Here is an 11,956-nt window from a genome sequence, read left to right on the forward strand (position 1 = left end):
CGAGAAGCTCAGTCACCCGGTATCTGTAGGAATTCTGTGAGAATAGATACCGTACATCGAAGTCGTATAGTAGATGGATGTGTCAGAAATTAAGTGTATGGCAAAGTTCAACGGTTGAATTATATCTCATCAGCTCCATGTCTGCAGAATTGTATAGTACTTGGCATATGAAAATTGTTTCTTGGTTTTACCAAAAAAGGTACCTGTGTAGTACCATGATGAATTGACAAGTTGTCAATGTGTCTCAACAACTAAAAATATGTAATACTTCAGATACTATTTCACAGAAATACTTCAATTCTGCCATGCATGATGATCTGCATCAGGGCCTACGGGGTCCGACCCTTTGGGATCGTGTAACAAAATTAGTGGGTAAATAGTAAACTGATTTACCTAGTCTTCATAATTGAACGTTCAATTGTAAGGAAAGGTTATAAAAGTAGAAGCCGATATCGAGGCAATGCTATTCGTCTTGCACGGAGACGGAACTTGTGTTGAGAGTGAGTTTTAGCCATTTAGTCATGTAGGCTACTGCTAGTAAAGGGCTGTAATCCTAAGTAGTAGTAACTAGCAATCCTTGATTCTTTAGTGAAATGGTTCGCTATGGTTGGTTTGGAGTTACTTATTCAGTTATTCTTCACCATGCAATACATCCATTCGAGAGCGTTTGCCAGTAGCGTGATGTTGAAAAGTAATCGAATCAATATTGAGGTGGTTAAAGATATCAAATGATATATATATTATCCATTTAGCCATCACAGGGGTTCGCGAGCAAAATAGTTAGAAGCCCTAGAATCTATTCCACATTGTTTTGTGTTTTCAATAGACCCTTGCCCATATTTTTCTCATTGAAGTTTGGTTGCATATTTATCAATTTTGTGTTGTCGTCTCGTTCGGTTAGTCGCTATATTTATGCTGCGTGTAGAAAAACTTTATGAAAAGTTCACAACACTAATCACTATATTTCATGGTTGTATTAATCTTTAGCCAAATTTTACTGCATTTGACCTATTTCTGTTGGAATAAAAATCATTGACTATAATGTCTAGATCTGATACCGTAGGTTCTGTGGAATTTGGCTATAAATACCAAATTATTACTATACTGACGCATTGCTAAAATGAGTTATTGTATGCTTTCGAGTATTATGCGCAGCATTGTCTGCTGTTGCAGTGATGAAAATAGTTCCAGACTCCTGCTTATGAAGGACCCCTAGGACAGTCTACAACCCCTAGGAAATTTTACTGTTTCTGCGAGTATATATATGTATTGTGTAATTAATTGATAATTGTTCTTCTGACACGACTTATTCATATACACATTATAAAACATCAGTGACTTATATAGTTTAATCACGTAGTAGGAAGAATATTGGTATTGCTTGGGTGGTGATCAGTAGAAATGACAAAGTCATGTTAACATTGTTAAGTATTATATATTTCTAGTTCCAGTATGAATGCACTGTTAATACACCAAGTCGATTTTTTTGTTGATATTATAAAGATGAGCATGAAATGTTTGATAGCAACAGGGAGCATGAAATGTTTTATGGCAACAGGAGAGTTCATTTGTTTTGTTAAAGTGTAATGACAAGCTTCTGCTACCTTCAGCAATTTCAATCTTGTGATTGTGAGTTACATGTGTTCGTTACGCGATAGTGTACGCTTGTCCTCACAATCCTGTAAATTTTTTGCCCCTAAAATACCGCAACTATCAATTTCATCAAATTGTCAGCCTGGTTACCCTTTTGCTGTCATTTTCTATTAATCTGGCTAATAGTAGTAGTCTGAGTGTGTGTCGAGAGTGGAGATGCGTGGTTATGTGTTTATGTGCCGATATGATGCGGCTCATTTTGGCATCACAGTATAAAAAATAGTCTTCGGTCTGGATGGTCACCCCTGCTGTAAATGTGTAAAATGGTTTTATGGTTGTCCTGGAATCTACTTCTAGTTCTTGACAGCAATGTCACAAATTCCAAATGAGCTTTGCCCATTTTCTTCAAACGTGTTTTAGAGCACATCCGGCTGTCATCTTGAGACAAACTATCATTGTAAACCAATCTAACGTTTGGTGTGAGGGGATGGGTTGTCTTAATGGAGCAATAACTTTTATTAACTGTTTGAGCTCTGTAATCTGTTTATTACGCAATTTCTACAATTTACAGATATTATATAATTTGTTAATATCTTGATCATCAGATTCTACGAATATCTGGTTCGTAATCTTAGTAATATTTTTTCGATCTATTATATCCGAATCGGTAATGACTTCAATGGTCTGGTACTTGGCAATTTAACAAGTACAAAAATATTTATGAACATTATATTTCCAAAATTCAATACGTTGAGGGAAGTTATGAAGCTGCTGCTGGTTTGACATTCGTCAAAAATTAGTTTAGCTCAGTTTTTCAGTGCCACACTGGACCTCTTGCTCAATAGGCTTAATTGTTGCTTACAACATCAGTTACTACATCAGTAGTTTCACTTTCAATAATTTTCATAGTACATTGAGCTTAAGCGCCGTCTTCGCCCTGTGACGTTAAATTTTGTGATACGGTACTATTGTTGATATACAACAATTCTGTACTAGTTGCTGACGAGTGTCAGCATAAAATATTCATGTTCATTTCAAAATGAATATACTATTCAATTGTATATTGAAGTTCTGTAGCCTACCTCCGGGAAGCGCTAATAATTTTCATGTTAGAGAAAACTGACACATTGAACACACCTGCTTCTGTATGAACTGTTGTTCATGCATTATGCATGTTACAACAGTTTCTAAGAATATTTTCAGACTTTTTCACTTGACCAACCTGCAATATTTGACACTTACGTAAACAATGGTGTAAAATTTGTTACTTGAGATGCTTTTGAGGTCAAGTGAAGTAGCTTGTGGAGTGCTATGTCCTAGTTGAATCAAATGTCATTAGCAACTTTATGGTTCACAAACTTTCAACACAGATAGATACATCGTTTTATATGGCCCGGCTTGGTCAAGTTGCATACCGTAACTATATGACCATTTTGTTTTGGCTATTTGTATACTTCATATCATTAGCTATTCTTGGGTCATGATGTAAACAATACATTTACTATAACTTTATGTAGTTGTGTCAGGGGAATTGGAACTCGCACACAGTCACCCTTCTCTTGCTGATTGGAGTTGTGTATTATTTACATTCACACAATAATTGAATGCCTGCATCATCCTCTATTATACTCTAATTACATTATTAATTGTTTGAGATATTATGATCTGGTTTAAGGTAATTGCAATTTAATCGAATTCATCTCGCTGACAGGGTCAATTTGTTTCCCTGTAATCGTAAACCTTTAATTGAGGGTGGATATAAATTGCCAATGTCACTCCAACAACTATTATCGGGGGGGGTTTGGCTAAAGGGTGGGGTTTGGTTAGGAATTGGCATAAACGTTTGGTTGGGATGGGTTAAGTTCGGATTGGGTTAGGGAGTAAAGAGTTTTGTTATCTCGAGAATTAGGTTACTTCATGGGGAGGTTCAACTAGATGTTAGGGATAGGCTGTGTCAAGGTTGGTTATGGGATGCAGGGCCGACTCCCTAACCTGACGTCTTACCTTACCTAAATCCTATCCCATTATCTAGCGTTACATCGCCAAATATATAGTGACATCGCTAATTTTTACCGACTCCGCTAGGTGGTGATATGTAGCTTTCGAACGTCCGTAGACGATAATTTTTTTCCCTTGTCTTGTGATCGTACGCGTTCACCGTTCCCTCTGGCTGTGATAATTCATAATCTGGTCAAGGTACACCGAACATGTGGAGTTTTTGTATCGTTCTCCATTGTTTCTTACCAATGTCGCAGTGAAATGGACAGATATCTCGTCATCTTAGCTTGCCTCGATCTCGAAACAGCTGTTTACGGATCTCGGCCGCGCTCGTTTGAAGCGTGGCAGGCACTCGCGGTTGATACAACAAATAGCATATTTGCATCATGTCAACGTATCCTTGGCTACAAATGATATAGCTTACTTTCAAAAGCACTTTAGTGTGAAGCCTTCGCGCGGATGGGGTTTCCCGCTTATCGAATCAAATTCGATTTGTATGATGTACATTGTATATTGCTAGTCGCGTGCCCGCAAAGCTAGTAAACTTCAACATCGGTGTTTACTGCCGTGTCAATTTATTTCGGTTTGGTATTCTTTATGACATTCTTTCACGTCGTCAAAACACGCGAAATTTGTGGGGTAGGCTAACAGTCGCGTGCACTGGCGGCATGTGAGCGACCTCGGCGTCGCAATATCTTACCATAACTACGACATTTTATTGGCTGTTGATGGAGAGCTTTGTTGACAAAAATTGCCCCACCGAAACGTTTATTGACAATGCCCATTCCTTTGAACGTATCAAATAAGATTGGAATCTCTCTGTACCTTTGTACGTGTCTAGATGAAGAAGTTGAGTCGCTGAAAGTATCTATTTTGCTTGCTATTGTATATACTGGTATCATAGGCGCAGGGGCGCATACCCTGTAATTATTGTGGGTATGCGGCATACCCATAAGACGCCGTTACAATTAGCAAACAATTGCCGCGATGCCAGCAACTCAATGAAACGTCAGGAGTCAGAACCCATTGTGTTGGTGTAAGACGAATTACTGATTAGACGCGCGCATCATTGAATGTTACTGTTACGGTTATCCATCCGTTTCGTATAAATTTTTTGTCTACTTGATACATACATATTCCGAATAGGCGCACGTTACTTGTCAGTATGTAGTAAACCCCATAGTCAGCATGATTTGTAAATATTGATGCAACAACGTATCGTCAGATGAAACAAATTCTGAATTCATTCGATTCGTTTAAAAGGGAACATTCTACATTCCAATAAACTTCATCGCCATCGGCACACCAATATCAAGTTTCGAAGCATTAGGTAGGCTATTTGGTAGAAAGGGGATTTCTATTAATAAGGTCCGACGCACTCATATTGCGCGATGCGCGTGCTGACGTTAGACTTTGAATAATCACACCATTTTATGGCTAAATACGAGCGCACGGGTCGACAGTAATGTGTGCAGTGCTGGTATTAAAAAATCACATCAGTGGTTTAACGCTGTAAATCTTATGTACATAAGAAGCGTTGTCGCGTTGTCGCGCGACTATGACGTCAGTGATTGTGGCGCGTGGCTTTTCAAATCTACAATCGAGATGAAAGTTATGCGCCTATCATTAGTATTCTCGTTCAGTTGATTGGTACCGCTGTCAGATGGTCAAATTTCTTGGTTGTAGAACTTATTTAACTGTGACCGAGTTACGTCACAGTCGTAGTCGCGTAACCTTTACGGCTACAACATGTATCCCTCCCTTTCCATTGTTCGCAGATGTCGTTACAACGTGGGGCGGTTTCTGTTAATTGTTTGATTTAGGGATGCCCATTGTTTGCGATCTGGTACCGAATGTTTTGTTCCCTACCTGCGGCGATAATAGATGAACTCTACGTAGCAATCCTTCATAAGCCGCCGGCCTATTTCCGTTTCCGCGTGCGTGCCAATCACAATGTTGACAGATTCCGCCCGCGTTTATTTCACGGCCGTGTCAAGTTCTTGATTTATCGCGCCTCGCCGTCGTGCTGTCGTGTGTTTGACCGTGAACCATTCTCTCCATAGTAGGCAAACTGAAACCGTGGCTACCGAGAAAATGGCAATCGCGATAAAGTAAATGTTATTTTGTTGTATCAGGTAATCCCTCGTGTTTGCACAAGGCTTAATTTTCTGATTGTAGCCCGCCCAGGTTATCCATTCACCGGGTAACTAGATGTACTTCCTGCCGAATTTCCATTGTCCCGATAGGCCCAAGATATTTTAGCACCCGTAACGCACCACCTTGATTAATCCCACCTTATTGTGGTCTGTTTGTTCAGTGGCACGTCGCGATAACCTTTCTATAATCAAGCTTAAAAACTCGACGGGTGTTGCGGACTGGATTAATTGTTCGGGAGCTTAATTGAAGCGGAAAATGTAAAGGACAGTACGATTTTGTGGCCCACCTCGGCGGTCCGCGGAATTTTAATCAAGTCGTCGGTTATCTCGAATTTAATACGTACCGGATCCGATTTCCCCGAGAGTAATAATACGCTCCGATGGCGGTGAATGGACAGCAAATTACGGAGAGAAAGGGCGACTACCTTAGACTCACGACCGCGCAACCGAATATCGCCGTGTCCGCCGAGTACCAGCCCGCCAGTCGTAGGTATGCGCCGGCTGTTTCGAATACCGCGGCATCGTCGCGCGGGTCTTCGCCTTCTACCGCTAGCCTGTCATCGGACGAAGGGATGAATATGAGATTCGCCGAGATCACACATATGCACCTGAAAAACTCGCTGCATCAAATCAACGGGCAGCATCACGGAGCGGAGCTCGACATACTAGACAGGCACGGTGCGAAAAACGCGTCTTGCATCGCGAACGGATCGCTGTCCGCGCGCGGCGCGTACTCTGCTAGAGGCGCCGGACTCGGAACTACCAAATTTCAATCATTGCTTTCCGTCAAAGACGCTTTGTTGGAAGAAAAAGAATCTGCGATTGTGAGGTTACGACTAGAAGTCTCGTCTCTTCAGCATCAGTTAAAAGACACGAACGTGACTTTGAGGCAATTGTTACGCGATAAAAGCTCGGGACTATCGTCCGCGTATTCGCTGCCGGACGGCAACGCGTCGGGCGAAAACCCGCATTCAAGACTTGTGGATTGTATCGCGGAACGCGACAGGAACATCGATCAGCTGCGCAGCGTGTTGGGAAAGACGGAATGTCAGCTGGCTGATTTTGAAAAAGACGCGGCTCGCGATAAGCGCGTTTTGGAGAGTAAGGTCAGCGAGTTAGAGCTGTGCCTTCGCCAGAAGGACAAGCGCATATCGGAAGCGAAAAGTAAGCACAAATCCTTGATCGACAAGATAGATAAATACAAAAGACGCGTGGAAAGCCTCGAGAGGTATTTGGGCGATTTGCCTACTCTAGAGGAGAGCAGGACGCTGAAAGCGACCGTTGACAACCTGCTGGTTGACAGGGAGAATTTGGCCGCTGATTTGGAGAGGATCACGCAAAAGTACGCCGAGATATCTCCCGTGCTGGAGGAAAAAGACGGTTACCTGCGCGCCGAATCCGAGAAGAACGCATTTCTAAAGGCAGAGATAGAAAAACTGTCCGGTAAAATCGCGGACCTTGAAAAATTACAGGATGATCTCGAGCCTACTGAGCGGGTGGAATTGCGGGAGAAGTCTTTAGAACTTTTACGCCTGCGTCGTGAAAACGAGGACGCAGCCAAACTGTTGTCGGCCGCGGACGAGCGTATCGACGCGATCGCTAAGCGTCACCGAGACGACGTCGCCAGGCTCGAGGAGAGAATCGAGCAGGAGGAGAACGCGTCGCAGACTTTGAAACGAGAGCTCAGCGGGAAACAGCAGTCTTCCGCCAAGCTGCAGTCGGCCATGGCCAAGCTGGCGTCGCAGAACCAGCAGCTCATGGAGGAGAAGATGTCACTGCTGGAGCAGCTTCGAACTTTAGAAAAGGACCGGTCCGCGGCGCGCGATTCGTCGCGCGTCGTTTCGAAACTGTACGCGGAAACGCGTGTCGCGGTCAAAGACTTGCAAGCGGTCGCGCAAGTTTTGCTGCAAACAGCGAAAGGCGACGACCCAAACTTGTCCGCGTTGCTGGGCGTGCGCGCGTCGTCCGTGGGCGTCGACGACGTTGTCGATGACACTGCAGAGCCGTCTGTGGACGCGGTAACACACCGCCTGTCTGAACTACGCCGCATGCGCTGCGACATTGACGAGCTGCGATCCACGCTTTCGAACAGATACGCGGAAAATATCGGTCAAAATTGCGCGACGCAATGAAGTCATTGACTTATTCACGTCTTTTTCCGCGAGTTTTCCGTGCTGCGCGTGACGCGCGACGGGTCCGTCGTAAACAGCGCGGGGGTTTACGCGACGGGTCGCGGGAAACCAGCGACACGCCACTGTGCTTGCGAACTTTTGACTTTGTTGTTCTACGGCCCTCCGGTTTCGGTTGGTAGTCCGTATACCGGTTGCTGTGCTTCATATTATTTATATTCCTGATTTCATTCGCTTCGATTTCCGCGTACTCTTACGCGCGGTTTATAAATGCGAAGACGTTTTGTACACTACACTATTCGTCGAATCCGTCCCGTGTTTTTTACGGGCTCTGAGCGCCCGGTATGTGTGGCAGTTTTGTCTGTTGAGTGTACGCAGTATATTGCCCGTGTTATGTTGTCTCGGCGTCTCGCCGCTTTTTTAGCCTCGCAGTGCGCGTTTTCGCGACGTTATTATCGCTTATTTATATTTCGCTTTTCGCTCAAGACTGTTGAAGTTCAAGTTGCAACGAACGATTAAAGGCTTCGTACTCGATTGGTGGTGATTGGTGTCGGGCAGGCGCGCTGTATGATATGTCTTGGTCACGGCGTGAGGCTGTGTGCATGCGCCGTGCGCTTCTGGTCGAGGAGAGAAAGGGGTTTTCTCTATCGCTGCCCTGAATCCCTCACCTCGAACGATAAAGAAACCTATTACTGTATGTTGTGCTGTTGAAGGTGCAATGCCATGCGTTCTGCATGAACAGAAGCTTATCTGTCCTAATTCGAGATGCATATTGAAATTTAGTATTGCCGCTGGCTGATGGCTGTGATGTTCGTTTTTGCCAGGCCACTATTTGTAAAATCCTCACTTATCACACCGTAAGCGAAGATGGAATTAAAACACATAATATTGAAAAGACTTGTAAAAACTCACGATGGTAAAATTCAAGTACATGAAGAGTTCTCAAGTCATATATGTGGTAATCTGAGCGTGGACGAAATGATCACTTGGGCTACTCCGGCGAAGAAGTTACGTGTTGTAGTTAGGGTTGCGTTTAGAACAAAAATCAAGTAACAACAAACATTTTTGTTATTGTTTTTAGTGATGACGTCACGAATCTTAAACAGTGACGTCATAGTGGATTATCATCAACAATTGAAATTATAGGCTTGAATCTGGCTCCTCGGGCGAAATGGGCTCCCGGCCACTGTATTAAATAGACAAAAAATACTTTTAACCAGGCCTACATCGTTATGCAGCATTTTTACGGTCGGCGGTCATCATCATCAGAACACATTCCGTACCAATTATCTATATCTACTTGCTATAACTGTCGAACCAACGACGATTTCGATGGTTCCAGCCTCTCCATATCGTATACATCGGCTATAGTGGGTGCGAAAAGTCCGTAGGATCATACTACATATTTTTCGAATTATGTGTATAATTATAGCATAATGATAAAACGTTTGATAAAAAACACAATTATTTTGTTTTCCAAAAGGCGTTTGTTTCAAATGCCACCCTCGTTGTAGTACTCATGAAGCTCGGAAATTTTCTCCTTTCGTACGTTACTACGAAGAATCTACCGAAGAATCTAAAAGGTAGTTAGCTTGCTTCAAAAGTGGAACTGCAGTAAAAGTATATTCCAAGTAGTTTCGGCACCCTTCTGTCTTTTCATTATATCGCAAACTTGCGGTGATATGATTTGATGAAACTCCAATAAAAATGATGATGATCTGTCGGCCAATGTCTAAAACAACATCTGAACTGCATGTAGAAGTAGAGAAATCTTCAATACAACTTGAATTACGTACCATGTGTTATACCAGCCACGGTATAATTACACATTCTTGGAATAAATTATGTAAACCGGGCTTTTTATCTGCGAGACTAAATGCACCGTGTTAGCGCTTGCGTTTATTTTCGTGACATATTTCGCGTTAACATATACTGCGGCCGATAACACCACTTGATATTATGTAATTACCAGTACGGAGGAAAATCTATAAGGATTGTTTCATTTTAACTACACTATGGTATGAAGTAGTTGCATCTATGATCCAATGACTAACTGGGGAGAATCATCCTCCATTTCCGATCTTATATAAGTGACTGCTCCAGTGTTCCTATTTATAAGTGAGCACCTCGATATTTCCGTAGTAATCGAATGGTAAATAAGCGGGTTAACATTCTTTGCGGCTTGTTAACTGCCGCAGTAGGGACAAAGGATTTAAGCTCGGCTAAAATAAATTTCTACGTCTCACCCGCCAACACGTTTCGTCCACAATTTTCCGGTCACCAAACGCCCGTGTGAAATCTTTCACGAATATAGCATTTCTGCGGGGGGGGGCGAGATACTGGAGCTTGAAAAATCATTTTCTTAGTTGCGTGAGATGATGACCTATTTTACGCAACGCCACGTTTTGAGTTATCATTACTTGAGAAACATAAGAATTTCAATAAGGTGTTGGTGGTACAAAATTTTAGGATGAAAGCTCATTTCTTGTAGAGGCGTCAAGCTCATTTACACCACGGGTCACGTTATCATATTGACTGGCTTTAGCGAGCTCTACATCTTGTATATGACACTTAATTTTATGTAGTACAAGGAAGAGCATATCGCAGGATAAACATGCCTAGGACCGTCGCGCTGGAGGCGAGATGACGACCAGTTTGACACCTCACATTTTCGCTTGGGTATTTTTGACGACCTCCTTCTTGAACGAACGTCAACAAACGGGGTGTCGAATTTGGAGGTTACAGATGAAAACGAACTCCCGATGTAAAAACTATTTTCATGCTCATTTTTAAACCAGATTGCATTCGCCAAGCATCAGCAAGCCATCTCAAATAACAGTCGACAGAAGTGTTCAGAAAGAACAAAGTGTTGCTTTTGTCGACAGACACCTTGTATCTACGTCACAAGCAAACTATCCGTAATTTCGAGCATCATTCACCGCATTCAAGACTCTGTTACTTATAGGAGAGAATCATTATAACGCCAAGAGTATTTACATCATATTATATAATATTTCAAATCAATCGCAGCCATTAAAAACAATAATATCCTATGGTCATATTGAGGAAGGTCGATTGTTGACTCGCCAAGCTGGAAATGCGGTATTGGTCTGGCGAGACTTCGTGAACTAATCCTGACCTTGAAGAGCGTGCGTCAGTTTTTTTTATTGCATAAATGCATGACGATGGACTCAGATACAATTTCCATTAACTTCTTGATGATTAGCCAATGACGTACTTTTGACTGCGTGTTTTTACATATCAACGCAGGGTAATGAGACCGTAAATGACCAAGGATTTTTGTCAATTTACTTCATAGTCATCATTACATTCATCAAACGCTTTGTACTCATAACCAACATTTTATGGGGTGTGTTGCCCACGACTTCAAGAATCCGTGCCTTTCAACCTCTCGATACACTACTCTAGAAGCACGTATATTTGTTGAATTGGGTAATATTTTCGAAACCTATACCGAATTTCGTAAGAAGCATACACAATAACGATTGAATTCTAGTACGGCCATCTGTTTGAAATGGCGTGGGCTCGCGCTATTTGAAATATCACCCATCTCTCATTCGTGACATGAATAATGCGCTCCCGTTTCAGCTAATAATGTACAGTATGTGCTCTTTAGGTTGAAACTCTTGTTGACACAATATCAAAGTAACTGACGCGAATTCCCACTCGACAATTTTTCGTCGCATTTACTTATGATAGCTACCTTTTGCTAGCCTATAGGCCTACATAAGGTTCGTCAGAGGGTCACTGAAACATCACTATCGAATTATACAATATGTTTTAGTTTAACAAAAACTCCACCAGATGTACGTAAGTTAAATCAACCCCGCGAGTTGCAAAGTGTTGGATTGACGTGTAATACACTCTACACAAAACTCACAAAGTGCATGAAGATTGATCATATACGTAAATACGTTGCCAATAAACGTACCATGATTGACATGAATCGGCATCGGAGGAATTCAAAGAATGAATTTGTAATAGGAATATGTCGGTACTTACTTCGGATCCGTAACTGAAGTAGAACTAATCTGCTGCGATGCATTCATCGTTTTCTGA

The 11,956-nt window shown here is 42.3% G+C and overlaps 1 protein-coding gene across 1 annotated transcript; it reads left to right on the top strand.

Moving 5' to 3' along the window:
* Positions 1 to 5,152: 5,152 nt before the first annotated feature.
* LOC145451134 (centrosomal protein of 85 kDa-like) lies at positions 5,153 to 8,410 on the top strand. Its single transcript, XM_080329632.1, has one exon. It carries the CDS (start codon positions 6,128 to 6,130, stop codon positions 7,877 to 7,879), a length of 1,752 nt encoding a protein of 583 aa, XP_080185758.1. The 5' UTR covers positions 5,153 to 6,127; the 3' UTR covers positions 7,880 to 8,410.
* Positions 8,411 to 11,956: the final 3,546 nt, after the last annotated feature.

Source organism: Botryllus schlosseri, chromosome 11, assembly GCF_051294905.1.
Source record: "Botryllus schlosseri isolate E-star chromosome 11, Bs_hap1, whole genome shotgun sequence".
Lineage (NCBI taxonomy): Eukaryota > Metazoa > Chordata > Ascidiacea > Stolidobranchia > Styelidae > Botryllus > Botryllus schlosseri.

Bases quoted from the DNA above. Each gene is read 5' to 3' on its own strand.
- LOC145451134 (XM_080329632.1), top strand. From the start codon at position 6,128: ATGGCGGTGAATGGACAGCAAATTACGGAGAGAAAGGGCGACTACCTT.